The sequence below is a fragment of the Cygnus atratus genome, chromosome 9 (genome assembly GCF_013377495.2).
Source record: "Cygnus atratus isolate AKBS03 ecotype Queensland, Australia chromosome 9, CAtr_DNAZoo_HiC_assembly, whole genome shotgun sequence".
Taxonomy (NCBI): domain Eukaryota; kingdom Metazoa; phylum Chordata; class Aves; order Anseriformes; family Anatidae; genus Cygnus; species Cygnus atratus.
In genome coordinates, this window is record NC_066370.1 from 11659473 (window position 1) to 11683666 (window position 24194).

The 24194-nt window shown below is 63.8% G+C and overlaps 2 protein-coding genes across 2 annotated transcripts; one reads left to right on the forward strand and one right to left on the reverse strand.

Moving 5' to 3' along the window:
* SNED1 (sushi, nidogen and EGF like domains 1) lies at positions 1-21667 on the forward strand. The gene is made up of 33 exons (XM_035544939.1): positions 1-207; positions 3610-3897; positions 4635-4775; positions 5671-5833; positions 6838-6963; positions 7050-7163; positions 8624-8737; positions 9192-9305; positions 9411-9527; positions 9634-9759; positions 10021-10125; positions 10592-10705; positions 10835-10951; positions 11046-11162; positions 11237-11353; positions 11521-11634; positions 11708-11881; positions 12018-12131; positions 13014-13127; positions 13594-13707; positions 13807-13920; positions 14708-15004; positions 16250-16433; positions 16520-16632; positions 16783-17061; positions 17361-17505; positions 17692-17774; positions 18269-18355; positions 18441-18557; positions 18873-18960; positions 19364-19447; positions 19689-19726; positions 19879-21667. The coding sequence occupies exons 1-32, from the start codon at positions 1-3 to the stop codon at positions 19723-19725; spliced, it is 4338 nt and encodes a 1445-aa protein (XP_035400832.1). The 3' UTR covers position 19726; positions 19879-21667.
* Positions 21634-22949, reverse strand: MTERF4 (mitochondrial transcription termination factor 4). The gene is made up of 3 exons (XM_035544962.2): positions 22558-22949; positions 22293-22477; positions 21634-22203 (listed from the first exon to the last, which is right to left on the reverse strand). The coding sequence occupies exons 1-3, from the start codon at positions 22925-22927 to the stop codon at positions 21841-21843; spliced, it is 918 nt and encodes a 305-aa protein (XP_035400855.2). The 5' UTR covers positions 22928-22949; the 3' UTR covers positions 21634-21840.
* Positions 22950-24194: the final 1245 nt, after the last annotated feature.

Consider the following 24194-nt stretch of genomic DNA (forward strand, 5'->3'; position numbering starts at 1 on the left):
ATGCGGGTGCTGCGGGGCTGCTGCGTCGTGCTGCTGGCGCTGGGCGAGTGGCTGCGGGCGGGCGGCGTGGTGCCGCTGGCCGACTTCTACCCGTTCGGGCCGGCGCAGGGCGACGCCGCCACGCTCAAACAGGACGACGGCGGCTCCGAGCTGCGGCCGCTCTCCGTGCGCTTCCCCTTCTTCGGAGCGGGGCACACCGGGCTCTACGTGAGTGCCGGGCCGCGGGGGGAGCGGGCAGGCGGGGGCTGGCAGCCTCCCCCTTCTTCCCCTCCGAGCCTCTTCCCTTTCCTCCTTTCCCCCCCCCCCCCCCCCGCCTTCTTTCCCCCCTTTTCCCCCTTTCCCACTTTTTTTTTTCCCTTTTTTCCCCTTTTTTTCTTTATTAACACTCGGCTCGGCTCGCTCCCGGCACGTCTTGGCGGGGCGTGGGGTTGTGGGGTCAAACGGGATGGTCCCGCTTCAATCCGGAGCATCGGAGCGGTGCTGGGAGCAAGCCCCGGGGCGTGCAGGGGGATCCCAGCCTCGCGGGGCTCCTGCCAGCCTCCTCGGAATAGCCCCGGCCCTTGGCCAGCACAGGGCACCCGCAGGGTGGGACAGGGAATAGCCAGAGCCGTCCTCCAAGCTCTGCTGAAAGGCGAGGGCCAGGAGCCCGGCTTGCACCGGAGCCGTTGGCTTTGGACAGGGAGCTCTGTGCCATGGGGCGCAGCCACGACCCCCCCGCGGTGCTCACAACCCCCCCGAGATGCTCTCAATCCTCTGTGGGCAACCCTGGGGCGGCATCCGGGAGCGTCTTGTGGCCACCGAGAGCCGCAGCCTTGTTTGAACGCCCAGGCGCTGTGCGGCCGTGGCAACGCCAGCGCCGGAGCAGATGTTGCGAGGCTCCTGGGCTGCGAGCTGAGCCACAGCTGCGGGACGTGCCTGCCGATCTCCATGTGAGAGTCATTAATCGAGCTGGGAGGACGCACTGGCATCTCCCGAGTTTTCTAAAAATTGCATTTCCTCCGAGGATTTTAAAACGGAGCCTCCTGCTTTCCATGCTCTTTCCACCCGGGCATGCTGACGTGCCAGCATCCCTGCAGCCGGGCACGAGGCAGCAGCTCCCCGCGCACCGGCCGGCTCTCGGGGGCCTTGCCGGGGCCGTCGGCTGCCCCGCAGGGACGCACATACGTGCCCAGGTGCTGCCAGGACAGAGGTGTGCCATCCCGCGCCCCGGCCAGCGCTGGGGAGGCGTGAGGAGGAAGGGCGGGACTCGGTGTTGAAAGATGAAGTTCTGCGCTTCGCCTGCTGCAGGCTTGCCACGGGACGTTGGCGTTCCCCAGCCTGCTCGTGCACCAGGACGGGCTCTCTCTGGACCGGAGCATCGCTCGGCAGCTTCCAGCGGGAGCCCTGCGGATGCACAGCCCGGCAGCAGAGATTTGTCCTCATCCCTCCCGCCATGCTGGCTGGGCTCCAGCAAGCCTTCGTTTCTGCTGACACCGAAAGCACGGCATTTAAAGCGGTCCCCCAGGGAGATGAAGGTGGGGATATTCCGGCGATGGTCACACCTTGGCTCCGGCAGCTCCCGCTGGGGCTGAGCCCTGAAGCCAAGACCTGGGAAGGAGCAGTCCCTGCAGCTCCACCGAGAGCTGACTTTATGTGGTGGGGATGTGCTCTTGGCTGCTGGAGCTCACTCCAAAAGCTGCCACCAGCAGTGTTCAGGAGGGCCCTTGAAGTGGTGAAGGATGGCCTGGTTGTCTCCAGGGGAGCCAAAATTTGGGAACTCCTTGCCCTGAGAGCAAGGGACCAGGCGCACCGTCAGCAGTGTGGCAGCGAGAGGGAGGTTCCTGCAGGATGCTGAGCTTGGGTGGGTGTTGCCTGACATGCCAGGCACATGGGGCTTGCCGCGACCTGTTCCCCTCTTCCTCCTCGAGTGCCCAGCCTTGGGGCAGGTCCGTGTCTGCCTGCAGGTGTGGCTGGGCCTTCGTCATCCTGAAGGGATCCCTGCCTAGGCCCCCTTTGGGGACAGGAGGACAAAACCCAGTTTGGAGCAGCTGGCTTGCAAGTTGTTGTGTGGGCAGCAGAGCTGGTGAGACCCAGCTTTCTTCTCTTGGGGTAGGGAAGCGGGGAAAAGGGGCAGGTGTGGGTTTTTTGCTGTCTAGAAAGCATTGCGGTCACTGTCGGCCCAGCTTTTGGCATAGCTGGTGTCTCGATGGTCTTGTTTGGATTCGGTCCAAGCTGACCAGCAATTCAGAGCAGGCTCGTGGGGCAGACCAAGAGCTGCTCCCTGTCCTGCCCGACCCGTGTGGCTAACGGAGAGCGCTGGGCACCGTCCTGGCACTGTCTCGGAGGTGAGCTCGCTCCGTTACAGAACAAGCCGGGACGTTACGACCTGTTGTCTTGGCTGAGCGCACGTGCTGGTTGGACACCGCATGTCCTTGGCACGGTGACTTCTCCCAAATGAAGACGCCAGCCCCGCAGCGCTGCAGGAGATGCGTTGACCCCGGGGCTCGGGCCGCCGTGCCCCCTGCCTGTCACATGTGTCCCTGCCTTGAGCGCAGGCTGTGAGCAGCGGCCAAAGCACAGGGCCCGGACAGCCCAGCCCTGGGGGGTCCCTCTGAGCCCGCCCCCTCCTCTTCCATAAAACAAACAAAACAAAAACACACACACACACACACACACACAGCCCTTCTTGGCGCCGGCTCTCTCCCATCTTGCTTTAATAACGGGAAGAATGTTCCTCCGTGGACACCGCAAGGTTACGCAGGGTTTGCGAACGGGGAATCGCGTTCCCCTTAGTCACGGTGGCAGCTGCCCAGGGCGGTGTGGGCTGTCCCGTACCCAGCGCTTGTTTTGTGGGCGGCCGCGTCTCCTGGGACCCTTACAAACGGCCCCGGCACCTGGCCGGCACCAGGGGCCCCTGCCCAGGCTCCCCAGGGCTGAAAGTGCCCAAAAGGCGAGCGGCCCCCCTGCAAGTGTCACACCTGCAGGCCCGCTCCCCTCCCGGCTGCGAGCAGCGCTGGGCCCCGTTCCCTCTGGAATATTTGGGCTGTAGATTTCCACAGCCGTGGTTTCCCCTCGTTCCTGGGCTGTGTGATAGTCTTTGCTGTGTGCCGGGAGGGGGAGGCCGCACCTCCTTGGCCGCTAATTACGGGAGTTAATTAGTGCTGGGAGCCAGCGAGCCTTTGGGTACTGGCATCCCCTGCTGCCTGGGGACGGTGGGGCTCGGCGGGATGGTGGCACTCGGTCCCATGATGTTCGCCAGCCCTGCCGCTCGTTTTCCAGCCCACACCACTGGTTGGGGTGCCCCCAGCCCGGGCGGGCGCTCTCCCAGCTGTTCCTGGCGGGAGAACAGGGCTGGGTTTGTTCGGGCTCCTGGCCCTCCGCGGCGGAGGCCGGGGGGTGAGGCCGCTTTCCCCGGCCTGGGGCACGTCCGTGCTTCAAAGGGCAGGAAGGGGAAGCGCTCAAATATTTGTGGAAGGAGGTCGGGGGTGAAACAGGTGAAGGAAAAAGCGCCTCTGAAGTAAGGATTCGGGATGGCCAGGGCTGCGGAGGGCACCAGGGGAAGTGCCCGTGGAGGCCTCGGTGCTCCTCAGGGCCCGGGCCGCCCTTGCCCATTGTCCCGCATCTCCGCAGGTTAACAACAACGGGATCATCTCCTTCCTGAAGGAGGTCTCCCAGTTCACGCCGGTCGCCTTCCCAATCTCCAAGGACCGGCGCGTGGTGGCAGCTTTCTGGGCAGATGTGGACAACCGGCGGGCGGGCGATGTGTATTACCGGGAGAGCCGAGACCAGGCCATTCTGGAGCGGGCGACCAGGGACATCGCGCAGTATTTCCCCGAGTTCCCCGATTTCTCCGCGCAGTGGGTGTTCATCGCTACCTGGTACCGGGTCACCTTCTTCGGGGGAAGTTCGTTTTCACCGGTGAGCGGTGGGGGCCCTGGCGGGTGGTGGGCAGAGCTTGTGCCACAACACCCTGCACAGCACCGCGGTGCTGGGGCTGGGCCTTTGCCAGCACTCCTGAGGCAGCCAGCCCTGACGAGTGAGGGAGCAATTAGCTTAGGGGTGGGTTTTTTAAAGACGGGTTCCTGAAGGAACTGGAGCTTTGTCATCTTTTACAGCCTTGCTGAGAAGCCCGGGTTTGTGCCCAGAGCCCCAAGCTTACAAAAACTGGTTGGAAACTTGGCTCTGAAATCTTATTCCTCTTCACCGTCGGGTATCTCTCTGGGATGCAGCTGCAATCCTGTCCTGCTGTCAGCTGTCGTGGCCCGGCTGCCATCCCGGGGCTTTCTTCTAAGCTCCAGGGATCTGAAGGCAAATTTATGTACTTTAATAAGTTTGATTTCCCATTCGAAGGTACTTGCTGCCTTTCCCTGTACTGCCACTGGGAACGGGAGTTCTTTTCTGAAAGGGTTTTCTCATGCTTAGGCGTTGGTGTTTCTTAGTCCTGGCTCGACACGGAGAGCCCTGCTGAGGGCTCGCCGCTGCCCTTCCCAGGAGAGGAGGGCTGGTGCTGAAGGAAGCGTCCCTCTGCTGCGTGCTGCCGCAGCCTTCCTACCTGACAGCTTAATTTTCTGTCCTTTTACTGGCCCGCTCGCTCCTCAACCGTGCTCCCTGCCTGCCCTCCACCCTCTCACAGCCTTCTCCCCTCCCTCCCGCAGGTAAACACTTTCCAGATTGTCCTCATCACGGATGGCAAGCTGTCCTTCACCATCTTCAACTATGAGTCCATCACCTGGACCACGGGTATGCACGCCAGCAGTGGGGGGGACTTTGCTGGGCTTGGCGGCATCGCAGCGCAGGTAAGCAGCGGACGCGGCCGTCGTCCCCAGGTAGCGCCCGAGCCCGCCGTGCTCACGGCTGCCCTTTGCTTTCCCTAGAGCTGTTCCTGGCAGCACAAAGCAGTCCAGGGATTTTTGGTGGTGGCTTCCTCCCTCCTTCCCTCCCCCTGCTTTTCTGAGGTTCTTAAATATCCGTGTGTGCTCTCGTTCTCGGAGCCGAGACCATATAGGGGACTTTGTTATAACGAAACCACGGTTCTTTACTTTGGCTGCTGCCTCTTAGTTCCTTTTCCTTCCTAACCTCAGACTTTAAGAGCAGCTCGGCAGCTGCCGCGGCCAGCACAGCTTTCACTTGTATTTTTATTTCATCCTTGTGTGTGTTGTTGTGTTTAAGAGGGGAAAAAAAACGCAACCCGGTCCCCATTCGGATGTGTGAATTTACCACCAGTTGATCTGTCCTTGGCTCCCCGCCTGCAGGAAATCGCAGGTGTAGAGGAAGGGGACACGTTTTGAATCCCTGAATTCAGGAGCGTGGGTTTTATGGACATAAACAGGGCAGCGACTGCACACCTTGGCCAGTGGGCAGCCCTCCAGCAGCTCCCGCTGAGGAGAAGCAGAGTTTCGAGGGAAGAAATGTCCCTCTCGCCCCACACCTCTGGGCTGGGCTTGCCAGAGGGTGCTGTGAGCCCGGGCCCCCCCTTGCGCGTGGGCTCCCAAGGGCGAGGAAGGGCTGTAGTGGTCCTGGGGAATAATACGTCACGGAGGGGATGCAGGAGGAATCCAGGGAACCTGGGCGGTGGCAGTGACGTGCGGTCCTGCGGAGCGTCCCTTCGTGCTGCCGTGCCCCTTGCCTCTGCCCCCGCAGCACCGCTTTGCCGTGCTGATGTCTCTTTGCTCTCTGCCCTTGTCCTCCCAGGCAGGTTTTAACGCCGGTGATGGAAAGCGCTACTTCAACATCCCTGGATCCCGCACCGATGACATCGCTGACGTGGAGATGACGACAAATGTGGGTATCCCCGGGCGCTGGGTGTTCAGAATCGATGATGCCCAGGTGCAAGTGGGGGGCTGCAGCAATACAAGTAAGAGGACAGCAGTTAGGTTTATTTAACTCCCAACCCGACCCCAAACTGTTCTCCAGCCCTGTCTTTCCCTGCCTCGACCCCCACCCTCACCTCCCTCCCCAAGGGGAGAGAGCAGCAACCCGTGGGTGGATCAGACAGCTCGAAGGGCTCTGGGAGGGCTCAGGGTGGGGGCAGCGATGGGGATGCCATCCTTTGGAGCCGCCGGCACCGCTTCGGGAAGCCTGGCTCCCGAGGATCTGTGCCCGGGGATCGCCGGGCTGGTTCAGGGCCCAGCCACTCGTGCTGGGGCTGCCTGCCACGGGCTGCAAAAGCGGATGGGGAGGAAAGCTCTTGAGACCGAGGCAGGCTGCGAGGCGCGGGGAGCCGTGCAGGGTGCCGGGGGGGAGGTGAGGGCATGCACGAGGGGCTTTATGGGTCCCGTACCCACCATGGGGCTGGGGAGGCTCGTCCGTCCCGTGGGGCAGCTGCTGCCCAGGGCAGCCAGCAGTGAGCAGGGGCTGTGCCTGGCCACCCCAGCTCGCCCTCCGTGGAGCCACCGACCTCCTGTTCCTTGTCCCTGCCCCACCCTGGCTGTGTTTTCTTACCCGCTAATCTACGCGTGTTGTATATCACCTGTGGGTTTGCTTTATACAGGTTCTCCTGCCCCTCTGCCCCAGGCCATAGGCAAGGGCTGGCTGGATAACGCCTGGCGTTTGTCCCCTGCCCAGCGGGGCTGGCCCTGCCTCCCCGCTCCTGCAGCAGGAATAAAACTGTCACCCTACCCGGCGGGGAGCCCGGGAGGAGCGAGCCCTGCCCGGCCGCGGGCACGCAGCCCCCAAACGCGGGCTCCCCGAGCGCCCCAGAGAGCCGGGTGACCGTACCCAGCCTGACGCACGCACGGACGGCGGTGCTGGTGGGGCTGGACGGACGCCAGGACAGACCCCGGCGGTCGCGGCGCCGGATGGCAGCGTGTCAGCCCTGCCGGGGCGGGCTGTGAGCGGAGGGCGCGCTTGTCTCCGCAGCCTCCGTGTGCCTGACGCTGCGGCCCTGCCTGAACGGGGGGAAGTGCATTGAGGACTGCATCACGGGGAACCCCTCCTACACCTGCTCCTGTCTCGCAGGCTTCACGGGGAAGAGGTGCCACGTCGGTGAGCGGCCTCCCTGCACCTCCGCAGGCTCCAGCTCTGCCTGCCCCGCTCCTCGCTGAGCCCCTGCCTTCCCCTCGCTCTTTCAGACGTGGACGAGTGTCTCTCCCACCCGTGCCAGAACGGAGCCACCTGCATCAGCGGCGTCAACAGCTTCAGCTGCCGGTGCCTGCCGGGCTTCAGAGGTGCCAGCTGCGAGATGGGTGAGTGTCGCGCCTCCTCCAGAAGGCACTGTGGAGCCATCAGCACCCGTGGTTTCCGCTGGGCATCCTGCATCTGCTCCGGGGTGCTGCGTTGGCTCCTGTCTGCAGACGGGGCCTGCAGGCAGCTGCAGGCTGCCCTGTTCAGCTGCCCTGCGTGATGAGGATGAGACCCGTGTGCCTGGAGGCATCCCCCTTGTAAGCAGGGACAGGGAAGCCTTGGAGGCTGTGCTGCCAGGCTCGGCAGAGCCAGCGGAGAGGTGATGAAATGGCCGTGCCACATCCTCCCACCGTTTTTGGGCAGAGCTCCTGGGCCTGAGCCACGCACCAGGTCTCAGAGAGCCACTCGTGTCCCCAGGAAGGGACTGAGAGACAGCGGGCCTGTGGGAGGAGATGGGGCAGCCAGAGAGGGGCGGGGGAGCTCTCGGGCATCCTATGTCCCCCCCGCCATGCCCATGGGTTTATCTGGGCAGGCTGGGGAAGATCTGTCAGTGGTTTTCTGAGAGCACAGAGGAGCCGATGACAGCCAGTTCTTCTCCTGCCACGTTTAGTGGCAAGCAGCTGTTAGACCTCGAGCGGTGCTGGGGAAGGGTCCGCTTGCGTTGCTGACCCCCCACGGGGGGCACAGCGGCTCCGAGGTGCCGGGGTTTGTACGGAGGCTCGCAGGGTGCCCCGGGGACAGGAGGTTTCCAGCAGGAGCTGTGCTGGGCGCCGAGCGCTGCAGTCTTGGATCACGACTTGCTGAAAGCAAAGGAAACTTTGCTCTGGCGGCGAGCGCTTCCTCCGCTGGCAGCCCGCTCCCAGGAGCGCCTGTCCCGGCACGGCTGCGGGGAACGCGCCCGCCGCCTCGCCCTTGCTGGAAAACGCTGGCATTTAGTGCCTGGGCAGGAGTCTCGGGAGGGGGGGCCCTGCTCCGTGCGGGGCTTTTGCAGGTGGTGGCCAGGTCCTGAGCCGTTGGAAGCCACTGGGAGCGTTCCCAGCCTCGCCGGCCCAGCTCGCCTCCGGATGAGTCACTGCTAATGCAGGCAGCAACATCCGCTGGGGGGGGGGGGGGGGAGGCATCTGCTCACAACACCTCTCCTCTGGGCGTGGGGACGGCAGTGAGGGCTGATGTCCAAGGGGCTCGGCTCTGCTGCCAGGTTTCCACGCGAGCAGAGGGAGCGGGACAGCCTCTGCTGGCCGGGCTGGCTCGCCCCACGCTGGGGACGCTGCCAGTGTCAGGCTCCCCGTGAGTCCCTGTGCTGGTGGGGAGGGAGAGCAGGGAGTTTCCTTTTGGGGGAGGGATCCTGCACCCAGAAAGCAAAGCTGGAGGGAGGGGCTGGGCTGTCCGAGCCGTCCTTGCCCAGTTTGTGGTGCTGGCTCTGCGCTCTGCCTGGCCCTGCCTGCCGGCAGTAGCAGGGAACACGGTGTGCTGGTCCTGTGCGTGGCTTCACCCCCCTCTTCTCTTTGCTGTCCCACCACAGAGGAGTTGCCGTGCGAGACCAAGGTGTGCCAGAACGGCGGGACGTGCCAAGAGACAAACGGGACGGCGGCATGCGTGTGCCAGCCGGGGTACGCGGGAGGAGACTGCGAGACAGGTGGGCGCTGGCGGCAAGCGTCTGTGTGGCGGGGACAGAGACGTCTCCCGCTTCGGCAAGCTGCATGCCCACCCCGACTTCCCCACCCAGCCTTATTCCTCATCCCCCGTGGTGGCTCTGGGGGGCTGGAGCTTGGCCTTGCTGCGTGTGGCACTGGTTTTCCAGCATAGCCTTCCCCCTGCTGGGCACCGTCCTCGCCTGGCCCTGCTGGCCGGTGAAGGTTTGTAGGGGAGAGAAGCGATGGAGTTTACAGACCCCTGGGTTCCTCAGTGAGAGGAAGGGTGCCTGGGAATATCCACTGCCCAACCTGCCGTTTGTTGCCCCTGCAGAGCAGCAGGACTGGCTCAGCAGCAGGCGGGGAGATGCGCTCTTGCCCGCGTATATGGGGCTGGGACCGCAGCAAGCCTGCGGTGCTGTGTGTGTCCAACCAACCCCTCCCTGTCCTGCCCTGCAGAGGTGAACGAATGCGAGTCCAGCCCTTGCCTGAACGGAGGGCACTGTGTCGACCTGGTTGATAACTACACGTGCGTGTGCCTGGAGCCCTTCGTGGGACAGCGCTGCGAGATAGGTGCTTGGTGCCCCCGCGCCCGGGGCAGCCCACGACAGGGCCGAGGCTTTGTCCCCACTGCCCCTCTCTGGAGGCCCGGCTCACCGCATCCTCCTCCTCCTCCAGACCCCTCCTCCTGCGAGGACCGGAGCTGCAGGAACCGTCAGACGTGCAACTACATCCGCCCGGGACGCTACATCTGCACGTGCTCCCCGGGCTATTACGGCAACAACTGCCAGTACGGTGAGCGGCAGCGCGTGGCGCGTCGCGGCGACGCCGGGCTGTGCGGAAAGGCCACCGGCCGTGTCCCCTCCGGGGAGGTCTCCGGTCAGCGTCCTTCTCCCCGCAGGTGGCCCCCGGGTACCCGGCGCCTGCCTCTCCAGCCCCTGCCAGAACGGGGGCAGTTGCCTGGAGCTGGAGCAGGGCTATGCCTGCGACTGCCAGGAGGGCTACAGCGGGCAGGACTGCCGTGACAGTGAGTACCTGGCGTCTCTCCGGCAGGATGCTGACCCTCTGGGGAAGCCCTGCAGGAGCAACTGCCCATTCCCAGGGGGAAGCAGCCCTGGCAGAGCCCGTTCAGGGCTCTTGGACTGAGCTGTGGTCCCTATCTCTGAGGGGGAGCCATGCCTGGGGGCTTGCAGCTGTGGGTCCTGAGCTCCCCCAGCTGGCTCCAGCAAGGCCACTTGGCTGCCCTGGCCCCACAATACAAGGGAAGCTCCCTCTCCATCTCTTACAGAGCTCTCTGAGGGCTGCGAGTGTCGTAACGGAGGCAGCTGCCTGGAGGGGAACGTCACCATCTGCCAGTGCCTGCCGGGGTATTTCGGTCTCCTCTGTGAATTCGGTAGGTGAAGGCTTCACGCGTGCTGTTGGAGCTTGCTGTGTTTGCTCCCTCTCCTGGACACTTAATGCCAGTTAAGTGCCGATGAAGGGCCCAGCCTGTGCCTAGGCCTAGTGCAGAACCCTAGCGCCATGGGGACACGCTTGATCCGAGCCACCTACACAAGCCAGGGCCTGGGGTTATGCTCCTTGTGGTGAGGAGATGCTCTCCATCTCTTGCTCTGCCTTGAGTCGTGCCTTTCCCGAGCTCTGGCCTGTAGAAGGAAGCCCTAGCTCTGCACACTGGAGCTCCAAAGCTCGCTCTGCAGGCAGAATGACCCTTGCCAGGGGGCATGGGTGGCCACAGTCCCTCCCTTCTCACCATGCTCCATAAAGCCATGGGACCCGTTCTTGGCTGGGAGGTGCTGGCTGCTGGCTGGCCGTCCTGCTGCAGTGCATCTGATGGAGGTTGTCTTGCTGTGCGTTGGCAGAGGTGACCGCCACGCCGTGCAACGTGAACACGCAGTGCCCAGACGGCGGCTACTGCATGGAGTATGGTGGGAGCTACCTGTGCGTGTGCCACACCGACTACGGCACCAACCACAGTGAGTGTCTGCAGCCGGGGCACAGGCTTGGCGCTGGGAGGGAGGCGAGACGGGTGAGCACGGGGCCTGCCCCGAAGGCGAGGCAAGTGGGGAGGAGGGCAGAGCTGAGGTCTTTGTTTGGCTTTGCAGCGGTACCTTCCCCCTGCGACTCCGAGCCCTGCCTGAACGGGGGGTCCTGCGAGGCTCAGGACGACTCCTACACCTGCGAGTGTCCCCCGGGCTATCTGGGGAAGCACTGCGAGAGAGGTACGTGCCGTGCCGTGAGGGGAGGAGAGCACGGCCTCTGGGGGTGTGGGCCTTGCTCGAGAGCCGCTAGGCATCTCCTGCACCTCTCCCACAGCCCGGCCGCGGCTCTGCAGCACGGCGCCGTGCCGCAACGGGGGCACCTGCAAGGAGTCCGATGGCGAGTACCACTGCACCTGCCCCTACCGCTTCACCGGCCGGCACTGTGAGATAGGTATGGCTCCGACACCAGGGAGGGAGGCGGGTGGTGTGCGTCCTGCTCCCCGCTCAGCTCCTGCTTGCCCCCAGGTAAGCCAGACCCCTGCGCCTCGGGGCCCTGCCAGAACGGGGGCACCTGCTTCCACTACATCGGCAAGTACAAGTGCGACTGCGCCCCGGGCTACGCCGGACGGCACTGCGAGATCGGTACGTGTGGGTGCTGCAAGGTCAGGGGGGACAGAGTCGCAGCTTTGGTAGCAAGCGTGCTGCGCTGCTGGATGTCACCCCCAAACCACTTTGGGGACATGCTGAGGGGAAGAGGCAGCAGCTTTGGGCCCTGCCAGCTCCACAGCGGTGCCCTCTGCTCTTTCCAGTGCCGTCTCCCTGCTTTCTGAGCCCATGTGAGAACGGTGCGACCTGCGAGGACCTCGGCGGGGACTTTGTGTGCACGTGTCCCGTGGGCTACACCGGGAAGCACTGCCGGACGGGTGAGGGCCCCGTGCCGCCGCCACCGAGCCCCAGGTGCCACGCTGCCCTTGCTCATGCCCCATCTCTCCGCAGAGATCGACTGCGGCGTGCCCAGCGCGGTGAAGCACGCCCAGGCCTCCTTCAACTCCACCACAGTGGGCTCGCTGGCTGAATACCGCTGCGAGCTGGGCTATGCCCTCAGCCAGCACAACAGCCCCCGTGTCTGCCACTCGCAGGGCATCTGGAGTGACCCCCCCGAATGCGACGGTAGGCAACGGGAAGAAGCTGAGCCATGGTTATGGCTGTGGGACCCCAGCAACCTCTTATTCTCCCGACCACGCTGCTGTGGGACCCCAGTGCTCATCGCCCTCGCCTTATCTCCCCCCTGCCCAAATGCTTGCAGAGATCGACGAGTGCCGGTCCCAGCCTTGCCTGAATGGCGGTCAGTGCAAGGACCGCATCGCTGAGTTCCTGTGCGTGTGCGAGCCAGGATACGTGGGCCACCACTGTGAGTTGGGTAAGAAAACGCGCAGAGCTCGCGCAGGGATGAGGGGAGAGAGTCTGTGGCCCACCAGCCAGAGCAGGGCGTGAATGGTGCAGCTGGGAGCGGGGCTGCCCGCACTTACGCACACCAGCTTCCATCTCCTGCCTGCATGTGGCTCAGGGGAGCCCCCAGCTCACCTGGGAAGGGCGCGTGTGCTGCTTGCCCACCCGTGCAGACAGGTGCTGCGTGGGTGTCTCTGTCACTGGTGGGGCTGTGATTCCCAGGAGGCTGGGTCTGGATCCCCTAACAGCTATCATGTGCCTCCACGTCCGCCTGCCCATCGCAGCAGTTTGCTGGAGAACATTCCTAATGTGATGCTCTTCTTCACACAGTCTGAACGTGTGTAATGAAGCCCTGGATCTCAAGATCTGGGTGAGAAGTGTCCCACGCAGCTCCAAAGTTAATGGCCAAGAGGGAATATGACATAAAAGCAGCTTGAGATTTAACACTTGTGCAGGGCTGTACCCCGCAGCAGTTCCTTGTGCTCGCTCTCCTGTGCGCACGCCTCCGTGGTGGTGTGCGGGCTCCGCTTGGTGCTCTCGGCGGGTGCTGGAGGAAGCGGGGGCAGGCGGCTGACGGGGATGGTGGGGTTAGCTGGGTCAGGTGCCGTGGCTGCAGGGGGGATTAAAGGAGGGGACATGCCACGCACACCCTACAGGACATCTCAGCGCAGCCCCATGCCGCCAGCCATCTGCACTCCCCCTTCTGCCCCGCTCTCCAGCCCCGCGTGGGGCTGCTTCTGGCTGGGGCGCTCAGGGCAGCGAGTGACGTGGGGACGAGAAGCGCTGTCTTTCCAAACTTCCTCTCCTGCCTCCAGCCCCGGCTCTGCTCTGAGCCGGTCTCTCCTCTCTGCAGAAGTTGATGAATGCCAGTCAGAGCCCTGCAAGAACGGCGGGACCTGCCGGGACCTCCCAGGCTCTTTTGTTTGCTTCTGTCCCGAGGGCTTCGTGGGGATCCAGTGTGAGGAAGGTAGGGAGTCTGCCAAGCAGGGCCCTGCCGGGCACCGCGGTCGCTTGGGCTCGGGGATGTGGCCGGGACCTGCACCAAAGCAAACGGCTGGTAACTGTCACGGGGCTGGCACTTGGTCTCAGCCACCATCGAGGGTGCACGCTTGGGCTCCTTGCCCTGCAGAGGACGCTGCCAGCCCTGGTGCTTGCTGTGGTTTGTGTCCCCCAGCAGCAGAGCCAAAACTTGTCTGGTGGGGAGGTAGTGGCCCCGGTGCACAGCTCGGGCAGAACAAGGTATCCCTCAGCTATGGATCTGCTCTGCAAGGTGCCTGGGCTGCTGTGGCATTCAACAGGCAGTCCTGGCTTCTGTGGCCGTTCACGTGGGCTTTTCCTGGGGCCGTGGGTGTCTCTGCTGGCCCTGGGCATGTTGGGGTCCTGGTGTGCTGCCCATGGCGTGGGCTTCACTGCCTGCGTGCTCTCGCCTCCAGAAGTGGACGCCTGCGAATCTGGCCCGTGCCAAAACGGAGGGGAGTGCGAAGGCTACCGAGGCTCCTACCTGTGTGTGTGCCCGGAGGGTTTCTTCGGTTACCATTGCGAGACAGGTGAGGGGGGCAGGAGGACGCAGCTGCAGCCCTGTGTGGCCGCTGACGCTGGGGTGTCCGACGCCGTTATCGCCACTGGTTCTTGCTCCCACCCTGCAGCCAGCGACCCGTGCTTCTCCAGCCCGTGTGGGAGCCGAGGCTACTGCCTGCCCAGCAACGGCACCCACAGCTGCACCTGCAAAGTGAGCTACACAGGCAAGAGCTGCGAAAAAGGTAAAGGCCCTGAGCAGCGGCACCAGGATGTGGCGAGGGGCTCGACGGCAGCGTGCCCGCCCTGCCCGGTGGCGGCCGTGTCACCCGCCACCGAGGGGCTCAGCCATCAGGGACCGGCAGCTCTCCTCCCTCGCCCTGGCGGGGCTCGGATCTCGCCTCCGCTGGGGGAGCCCCGGCCCCGTGGATGCTGGGGGCAGATGCCAGCAGGGCTCAATCGGGCCAGGTGCCGGGTGGCTGCTGGAGGTGACGGCGTTGGCACGCGGGCGAGGCACACGGGGACGCTGGGGACAAGTTCCTCTGGGCTCCAGTGGTGCAGGTGCAGCAGGGGTCGCATCCGCCTTGGATGCCCTTGGGAGGGGAGGCAAAGAAATCTGATTAAAGCCTCCAGCCCTGAATAAAAGCATCCCCAAGGCCCCTAATCTGGTCTAAGCGATCTCTGCGGGGCTTTAAGCTGGAGGAAGGTTGTTCACTGCGTCCCCGCGTGGTCCAGGATATGGCAGCAAATGCTCTGCCCCCAGCTCTGCCGCACCAACTGCCTGCTTGCCCTGGCTCTGCCTGAGCCCATCGGGGTGGCCGAGCAGCCCCGGCTCCTCCGGCGCACGCACGGTGCCTAGCACGACGGGCCAGCAGCAGCCGTAGGGTTTCTGTGAGCTGCAACGAGAGAGAAAGAGAGAGAGAGAGGGGACCCTGTCCTCCATCAGTGCCGCTCTGCATTTCGTTGCTGGGGTCTGTTCTCTAAAGATTCATGGCATTACCTCTCCCCTTTGCTTTTGCCCACACCCTGAAGAATTGCTGCCACCAACCTCATTAAAGGTGGAAAGGGTGGAGGACACTGGTGTGTTGATTTCTTGGCACCCGCCTGAGGACGCAGCCGCCAGGCAACTCATTGACGGCTACGCCGTGACGTACGTATCCTTCGACGGCTCTTACCGCAGGACAGATTTTGTGGACCGAAGTCGTTCTGCCCACCAATTGCGGGCACTAGCCTCCGGCAGAGCCTACAATATTTCTGTCTTTTCAGTCAAACGCAACGTGAACAACAAGAATGATATCAGCAGGCCTGTCATGCTCACCACGCGCACTAGTGAGTAGTGTCCTCAGGGGAATTCGGTTGTGAGTATGGGCCCCCCTGATGCCCAGGGCGGTGTTTCCAGCCTGTGGGGCCTCTCCTCGCCGGCGCTCTGCCTGCAGCCACGTGCCTTCCCCACGGAGCTGGCGGAGCACCTGGAGGTTTCCTGCCACCTCCAGCTTCCCATGCCCCGGAGGTCTGCTCTGGTCCGATCCCAGCCTCCACCACCCGTGGTGTGGCTGAAAAAGGCAGTGCGGACCCTGAAGTCTGGGTTCAGAGGCACTCAGCACGGAGAATGGCTTTTCTCTGCGCTGCGGCCACTGAGAGCAGGGTCTGAAGGAGCGATCGAACGCCCCGGGGCTGGTAGGGAAGCAGCCAGCGACAGCGGGGATGGCCCCTGGGTCCTGCTCAGCAGGCTGCTCCACGGGCTCACTGTTGGGGCCTGGGTTCAGCCGCTCTGCAGGTGGGCAGATGGCTACCAGGTTGTCCCCTGGGGCCCAGCTTGCCCCCAGGGGCACAGGGCAGCGTGCTGGGCATGGTGACAGCTCCATCGGGCACGGACAGCGGTTGCGCCGTGTCCTGTCCAGCCCGCTTTCTGGAACGGGCAGGTAACGCCGTGTCCTCTGTGACATGCGTAATCCCTGGCCTGCGGATGGTTGGAGTAGGAATCGGGGGGGAAACCAAGGATGGAAGAGATCGGACTTGGAAAAGCTGCTCTCCAGTGAGAAGGGACACCCGGGGGGCAGGGCCCTCCCGTGCCAGCTGGGCTGAGCCATGCAGGTGCTTCCCAGCAGCACCGGGCCTTGGGCAGCCTGGAGGTGGGAGCAGGCACTGAGGGCAGTCGGGCAGCTCCGGCAGCCTCCGTGAGAGTTTGGGGTGTGCCGGGGCACGCAGCCCTGTCCTGGGGTCTTGTCCGTGCCGGTGTGTGCGTGGCTGGGGCAGCGGCTGGGCAGGTGGTGCCAGGCTCGGGGGGCTCTGTGCTTGCCGGGGATGTGGGCTCAGTGAGGAGCGACTGATGCGAGGTTGAGGCCAGGGTGCTCCTGGCTGCCCGGTGCTGAGACAAGGAGCGTGGCAGGGGAAGTGGCATCGAGCTGCTTGGGCTGTCACGGTGCTGGCGCCAAGTCTGTGGTGGTGCCAGGAAGGCTGACGTGGATGGGCAGTGCGGGGCACGGGAGTCAGGGGGTGCAGGAAGGGACGGAGCTGCTGCCACGGCCAGCTGCTGACTGTGGCCCTCCCCGCTTCTCTGCTCGCTCCGGCCAGGACCGCGTCCGGTGGAAGGCTTTGAGATCACGAACGTGACGGCCAGCACCATCACGGTGCAATGGGCTCTCCACCGGCTCAAGCACTCCACTGTCAGTAGGGTGCGTGTCTCCATCCGCCAGCCTGGGGACCTGGAAGACCGCACGGTGGAGCTGAACAGCAGCGTGGCCAAGTACACCTTCCTGTGAGCGTGGCAGGCGGGTGGCGGGGACGGCTGGCACCCGTGAGCCACCGCGCTCACCTCCTGCTGCCCGCCTCCCTCCTCTGCAGGGACCTGCAGCCAGGAGAGCGCTACATCGTCCATGTCACCACGCTGAGCGGCCTGGGGACAGAAGATCACCCCTCGGAGAGCCTGGCCACGGCCCCCTTCCACGTGTGGACGAGTGAGTGGGGCCGCGCGGTGCAGGCCGGGGGCTGGCGGGGGCTTTGCTGGGCTGGGGGCGAGCTCCCAAGAGGCTCATAGTGACACATAAGCAAGCTGCTGCCGTTCAGAGACTCGGCGCTTATTTTCTCCCACCTCCCTCCTGCTCCAGGGCCTCTCCCCCCTCGAAACCTCACAGCCTCGCGCGTCACCCCCACCTCCGTGTCCGTGACGTGGGAGCAGCCGCCCGCTGGCACCGTGGAGGGGTACATCATCAACGTCACCACCCTGCAGAGCGTCAAGAGCCGCTACGTGCCCAACGGCAAGCTCGCGTCCTACACCGTGCGGGACCTGCTGCCCGCGCAGCGCTACCGCCTCTCCGTGACGGCCGTGCAGAACACGGAGCAGGGGCAGGTGCACAGCGAGCCCATCCACCTCTACGTCACCACCCGTGAGTGCCTGCCGGGGCGGGGGGGACACCAAGCTGCAGCGGTCCGTGGGAGCTCGCTGCTCCCAAAGCGGGTGCCTCCCGCTGTCCCTGTAGGAGGGAGGCAGCGGTGGCTTGCTCTGCAGCCTGTGGATGCAGAGTTACAACTCAGCAGTGCTTTGCAGGGGAAGGGAGCAGCACTTGCTGCCTGGGTGGCATCAACCTGTCCCCAAACAGCCCTAGTGGCACCCAGCCTGACGCTCCGGTCACCGTGCTGACTTGCTGCCTGCCTCCCTCTAAGCCTAACCCTTTGTGGCCTGCAGTGCAGAGGGATGGGGCTCCGGAGAGGCGCTGGAGCCAGGCTGGACACCCCCGGGTCCTGCGCAACAGGCTGCCCCCAGCCTTCCTGCCCGAACTCCGCTTGCTCGCAGACCACGACACGGCTGAGGAGCCCTCCCCAGCCCCCAGGTAGGCACCAGCAGGGCTGAGCACAGCCCCTCGCCCACCCCAGCCAGGTGAACCCTTGTTCCGTCAGCTGGTGCAGCTCCTCTGCACTGCCGCGGTGTTTGTGCCGTGCCCAGTGCTCCACCCACGCTGCCTCCAGCCCTTGGGGACCCCACCATGCCCTCCACCCTCATGGCTGTCCTTCCCCAGGTTCACTGAGCTGGTGGATGGCAGAGGGAGAATCAGCGCCAGGTTCGGCACTTTGCTGAGCAGATCCATCACCGTGAAGACACGTAAGTGCTCTGCTGCCTTTTTGTTCTCCTCCTGTCACCCAGTGCTATCTCCTCTGCCTCCCCCACTCCCCTGGGATTGGGCGACAATGGGGCAGGCTGCTGCGGGGCTGAGGGAGCTAGAGGGGAGGGCAGGACCCCGTTGCCTCTGCCTGGACTAACATCTCCCCAGCCCAGGGAGAGGGGTGGCCCACAGTGGGTTGGGGAACCCAGGGCTGGGTTGTTGGCAGTGGGAGGAGATGCGGGATGCAGCGTGGGCTGGGCTCCTGCCTTGCTCCTGAGGTCAGTGAGGAGGGCACCTGGGCCCCCTACTAGCTCAGGACCAGCCTCCAGTTTGCCATACCCAGGGTGCCACCAGGGAAGGGCTAAACTGCTGCTGCAAACCTGGCCAGCCCCCTGACGCCAGGCTGGGTCCCCCTCTGCCTGCTGCTGCTGCAGAGGGGCTGCCTTGGGGTCTGGCCCAGGCTGGAAGTCACGTTGACCCTCTCGTTGCCCAGAGCCAGAGGCTCCCATGAAGCTGGAGAACATCGAGGAGCCTGCCCGGGGCAGTCTGGCGCTGCAGCTGCACGAGGCACAGAGCAAGAGTGAGTCTGGGGCGGGCATGGCCAGCGGGAATCCGGCCCTACGGGCGTGAGAGCGGGGCTGACGTGTTTTGCGCGTGTTTTGCAGGCACCGGGCAGAACTGCTCTGCAAACCCCTGCAAGAACGGAGGCACCTGTGTGAGCGAGAGCGAGTCCTACCACTGCGACTGCAGCCCGGGCTTCAAGGGCAGGCACTGCGAGCTGGGTGAGTGCCGTGCTGCTGCTGCACACGCCGAGGTTGGCGGCTGTCCCAGCAGCAGGGTCCCGCAGGGCACAGGTCACCGAGCACCCCCCATCTGTACCCAGCTCCCTGGTTCTGGCTGAGCCTCCACCAGCCGGGATTGTGCTGTGCTGTGGGGCCGGAGCTCTGCGGCTCCTGGCGGGTTGGCTCCAAGCGATGCTGAGCCTGGTCCTCCGGGGCCACAGCAGGGGAGCCAGGGGGGCCTCGGCCCCCAGGGCGCAGGCAGGCAGGGCTGGAGATGGGCTCGCTGGTAGCTCCCCTCTCCTGTTCCCCAAGCAGCCTGCAAGAAGGTGCCACACTCGTGCACGCGGCTGTACTCGGAAACCAAGTCATTCCCCGTGTGGGAAGGAGGCACCTGCCACTACCTGTGAGTACTGCCCGCGGGTTGTGCTCCCCCTTCCCCTCGCACCGAGAGCTGGGGCCGGCCCCGCAGTGCAGCTCCGGGGAAGGGAGAGTGAGCACGAGGCTGCCCTGTGCCCAGCGCCAGCGAGGCAACCTCTGGATCAGGGCAGGGCGCGACACGGTGCCACCCCTGCCTGCCAGCCCAGCCCAGGGCCACTTCTGTCCCCAGAGGGGTTGAGGGATGGGGGCCTCTGCTGTGCCCCCCCAGCCTGCCTGCAGCATGGGTGCAGCAGTCCAGCTGCTTGCCCAGGCAGGGCAGGCTCAGCCATGCCTGTATCTAGAAAATGGGGGAGGACCCCCCCCAGCACTTACAAACACAGCTCTGTCCCTGTTAATCCCTACAACCCTCCTCTCTGCTGTGTGTGCAGGTACAAGAGAGTCTACAAGGTACACCAGGATGTCTGCTACAAGGAGAGCTGCGAGAGCACCGGTTCCAAGAAGCCAAGCAGCAGGTAGAGCCAGCAGAAGCATGCTTCTTTCCCTCTGCCCAGGGGCCAGAAACCTGCGGCTGCCTGCGACCTCTGGCTTACCCCAGGGTGCTTGGACCAGGCTAGGCAGGGAGGGGGCGCGGAACAGCGCGCGAGGCCCAGGCACGCTTCCCGTAGCTGCTCCCGAGGCTGCAGGGTTCGGGCGAGTGGGAGCAAGGGCCAAGGTGCTGCAGGACTGATGGTGCTTTCGCTCCTTCTCTTTCAGAAAACAAAGCGACAGTCACACACTGAAGAAGCCATAGAGTAAGTGTCTGTTCCAGGCACAGGCTGAAGCCCCCCAAGGGGCAGGTCCCCTTCTCCCAGCCCAAGACAGGCATCCGGGACGGGAAGAGGCAGCTGCTGGGCTTTTGGGGGGGCTCCACACACCAGCTCATTCTCCTCCTGCTCCTCCGCAGGGTTCAAAGCAGTAGGAGCTTCGTCTTTCCACACCTAAGGGCTTTTGAAACACCAGGAAGATCAGATCTGCTCACTGGGTTGAACGCAGCAGGGGACCCTTCCTGCCTGGCGTCAGCCACTCCTTCTCCTCCAGCCCGTTAGGGACACGCAGCCAGATCAGCACCCGAGCGGCGCTCCCTTCTCTCTGCCGGACCAGCAGTGCCTTCGCCCTGCCTTGCCTTGCTGCAGGTGCCCCTCTGCCCCTAGGAGCCGAGCGTGGTGTGCTGCAGCAGCCAGCTGCCTGCCCCCAGGGGGCCTGACCCCACTCGGCCCCCACAGCCCTGAGCTCCCGGCTCTGTGAGCCCAGTTCCCTTCCACCAGCATCTGCACCAACCTGTTTTCGTAACCCAAGGTTATACGTTACATATAACCCCCAAATAAACCAGTTTAATGCAGACCAGAAGGCCTTAGCTGTCACCTGAAACCTGGCCTGCAGCCGGGTGGGGAGGTCTTCCCTACGTATGTTCCCTATGAGTTAGAAATTGTGAGCCACTGCCCTGAGCAGCGAGGCGAGAGCAGGCAGTGGAGGCACGTCCCCGTACTGTAGCTGGGGGAGAGGGGAGAATTAAGGCAGCTTCCCCTGCCTTCGTTTTTTTGTTTTGCTTTGTAAACGAGCCACAGTTTTAACCAAATTCCCAGCTCAGAAAGTCATAGAGCACCTAGAAGTTACTAAAAAGTGATCTGTAGAGCAAAGATTGTCAGCCAGGGTGTGCCACCACGCTTTCTGGTGCTATGCGGCGCAGGGCACAGCATCAGCTTGGCTGTCCCCCTGCACTGCTGGCGGTCCCCGCATCGCCCTGCGGTGCCGATGCCACCACGGCGCTGTTAGCGGCCCTGCAGTGGCCGCCCTACTGGCTGCTGCAGAGCAGGCAAGGAAAAGTTTAGCTTAGAAATGTTCCTAGTTTTTTTTGTGTTTGTATGACAATGCTAGTTAAACATAGATTTGTGTATTAACGTACACAGTGTATATTATAAATTAATACATACCAGAGATATATCGTAGTTATGGTATAGAGTGTTATTTCCCGAGCAGCGGAGGGGTGTCCCAGTGGGGCAGCCCCCCCCCCAGTGAGCATCACAGGCACCTCTGTTGTTTGACCAGGCGTAGCCTTGAGGGTGTTCCCATCGCAGAACCAGCCCAGGAGCTGCAGCGCTGCCGGCAGCGTCCTCTCCCTCCTGCGCACTGCGTAAGTGCAGCCGCCACCGCCTGTGGCAGCAGCCCAGTGCTGGACAATGCCCTGTGAGGCCATGAGCAGGTGGACAGGGTGAGGCTTCCCACCAGCACTGGGGATGGCTCTTCTGCCCCCAGAGACTCAGATTCGCAGAGAGAGAGAGAGCACCCTAATTTTTTTTTTGCTGAGGCTGCCTGATCCTGCTCCCTGAATCTGTGCTCCTGGGATGTGGCGGGGCAAGTGCAGGAGTCCCGGACATCCCTGGTGTGGGAGGAAAAGCTGCCCCTTACCTGGCAAGTGAGAACACCAGAGCAGCCTGTGCCATCCCCAAGGGCATTGGGCCAGAGCCTTCTCTTCACTCTGGGGCAATGGTCAGAATGTTTGCTCCCCTGCCACCGGCTGTGAAGGTGGGGAGCCCAAGGATCCTCCCTGCAGTGATTTGAAGTGCAGCCTCCCCCCATCCAGCACAGTATGTAACACAGCCAAAAGGATTTAACCTTGTCTTTGAAATAAATTAGTTATTTTGGTTTTGTTTTGTTTGTTTTGTTTTTAATAAAAACACTTGATAGAAACTGGATATTTTCTAAAGCTCCTGGTCAATGAGGAGGAAAAAGGGGTCAGTGTTGTGTTGTGATATATGGGATTTACTGCTGCCTTGCAGGATCCCACAGCTGCTGTGGCTCACACCTGTGCTCTGGGTGGTAGGGCTGGGAGGCCTGGGGGACACCGTGGAGCCTCCCATCCTCACTGTCAGACTCTTCTACTGCCATCATCCAAGCCCTTATCTCCCTCTATATACAATGTATCCCTGTCCTCTTCCTCTTCTTCTTCCTCCTCTTCCTTCTCCTCCTCCTCTCGAGCCAGCAGCTTCTTGAAGACCTCGTACTCCTCTGGGGTGGCGCGGGCCAGGTTGGCCAGGAACTCTTTTTCAGGGAGATGAAGGACCTCCTTCAGTTTGGGGTTATTGGTTTGGGTCTGGCCCTTGAGAGGGGTCTGGTAGAGACCCCGGCGCTCCAGGAAGATGTGCCGGTTCCTCAGCTCAGCGAAGGGCGTTCGGAAAAGACGTGCCTTGACCATCTCCTTCTGGCGGACCCCCATCCTGAAGTACGCGTACTGCGTGCAGGACGCGGGGCTTCAACACACGGCCCCGGTGCCGTGCGGTAGCTGGGCCGTGCCCGCAGCCCCCGCCCCGAACCCCTCACCTGGAAGTGGTAATGGAGGCTGCCCGGCTCCTCCAGCAGCACCCCGGGGCAGCTCTGCAGGACCTCCGTCAGCTGCTCGGCCGTGAAGAGGCACTTCTCCCGCAGCACCCGCACCGCCGCCTCCATCCTCCGCCGGGGCAAGGTGAAGACCTGGGGGCAGCGCCCGGCCACCCGCTGCAGGTGCCCTGCGGGCACCGGGGTGAGCGGGCACCGGGGCGAGCGGGCACCGTGGCGAGCCCCCCGCCCTGCCGCCCCCGGGCCCTACCTCCGCCGAGCCCCAGGCGCCTCAGGTACTCGGCGCGCTCCTTCAGCTGCGCCTCGGCCGCCCGCAGCAGCTCCGGGCTCCGCTCCAGCAGGCCCAGCGCGGCCTCGGCGCTCAGCCCCAGCAGCAGCAGCTGCTCCGCCGCCGCCACCGCCCGCTGCGGGCCGAGCCGGGGCTGCAGCCCGCGGAGCCGCCGGGCCTGCGCCTGGCTGAAGCCCATGGAAAGCAGCGCCGCCTCCGCCTCCCCCGCCGCCTCCTCCGGGGCGCAGCCGCGGCGGCGGCACAGCCCGGGCTCGGGGGCGGCGAGGAGGGCGCGGGGCAGCGCGGCCAACGCCATGCGCCCGCCGCCCGCCCGCAGCAGCCGCCCCGCCATGGCCCGGGGAGGAGCCGCGGCCCCGCGCAGCCGCGGCCGGGGCAGGCGAGGAGGAGCCGCGGGGCCCGGCCCCGGAGGGCCCTGAGCTGCCTCGTTGTGCGCGTTCTGCTTTCTGAGTCCGAGTTTTCTTTCCCCTGTCGTTGCCTGATCAAAGTCGAGGACTGGTTTCCCGGGTAGGTTTTAGGGGTGAAGACAGGATTGTGACCGAAAAAATAAATAAATCCACGGCAACATTCTGGTTGGTTTTGACGCCTTCTCATAGAATCATCAGGGTTGGAAAAGCCCTCCAAGACCATCTGGTCCAACCACCCCCCTACCACCAATGTCACCCACTGAACCCTGTCTCCAAGCACCACGTCCAACCTTTCCTTGAACACCCCCAGGGACGGTGACGCCACCACCTCCCTGGGCAACCCGTCCCAATGTCTGACTGCTCTTCCTGAGAAGAAATGTCTCCTCATTTCCAACCTGAACCTCCCCTGGCGCAGCTTGAGGCCACTCCCTCTGGTCCTATCACTAGTTACCTGTGAGAAGAGGCCGACCCCCAGCTCCCCACACCTTCCTTTCAGGCAGTTGCAGAGAGCAATGAGGTCTCCCCTGAGCCTCCTCTTCTCCAGACCAAACACCCCCAGCTCCCTCAGCTGCTCCTCACAGGACTTGTGTCCCAGGCCCTTCACCAGCTTCGTAGCCCTGCTCTGGACACGCTCCAGGGCCTCGATGTCCTTCTTGTAGCAAGGGGCCCAAAGCTGAACACAGCACTCGAGGTGCGGCCTCACCAGAGCAGAGCACAGGGGGACGATCACCTCCCTGGCCCTGCTGGCTGCACTATTCCTGACACAACCAGGATGCCGCTGGCCTTCTTGGCCACCTGGGCACACTGCTGGCTCGTGTTCAGGCAAGCAATCAGCATCCCCAGATCCCTTCCCTCTGCACAGCTTTCCAGCCACTCTGCCCCCAGCCTGTAGCATTGCATGGGGTTGTTGTGGCCCAAGCACAGGACCCAGCCCTGAGCCATGTTGAACCTCATCCCGTTGGCCTCTGCCCATCAACCCATCCTGCCCAGGTCCCTCTGCAGGGCCTCCCTACCCTCTGGCAGATCGACACTTCCCCCCAACTTGGTGTCACCTGCAAACTTACTGAGGGTGCACTCACTTCCCTCACCCAAGTCATCAATAAAGATATTAAAGAGCCTGGGCCCCAACACCAACCCCTAGGGAACATCACTGGTGACCGGTCGCCAGCTGGATTTCACTCCGTTCACCACCAC

Excerpts from the sequence above, each read along its gene's own strand:
- MTERF4 (XM_035544962.2), bottom strand. The coding sequence starts at position 22,927 with ATGGCGGGGCGGCTGCTGCGGGCGGGCGGCGGGCGCATGGCGTTGGCC. Across the intron at positions 22,478-22,557 it reads GCGCCTGGGGCTCGGCGGAG|GGCACCTGCAGCGGGTGGCC; the intron begins GTAGGGCCCGGG and ends CGGTGCCCGCAG. Across the intron at positions 22,204-22,292 it reads GCCTCCATTACCACTTCCAG|TACGCGTACTTCAGGATGGG; the intron begins GTGAGGGGTTCG and ends TCCTGCACGCAG.
- SNED1 (XM_035544939.1), top strand. The coding sequence starts at position 1 with ATGCGGGTGCTGCGGGGCTGCTGCGTCGTGCTGCTGGCGCTGGGCGAG. Across the intron at positions 9,306-9,410 it reads GGGACAGCGCTGCGAGATAG|ACCCCTCCTCCTGCGAGGAC; the intron begins GTGCTTGGTGCC and ends CTCCTCCTCCAG. Across the intron at positions 10,706-10,834 it reads CGACTACGGCACCAACCACA|CGGTACCTTCCCCCTGCGAC; the intron begins GTGAGTGTCTGC and ends TTGGCTTTGCAG.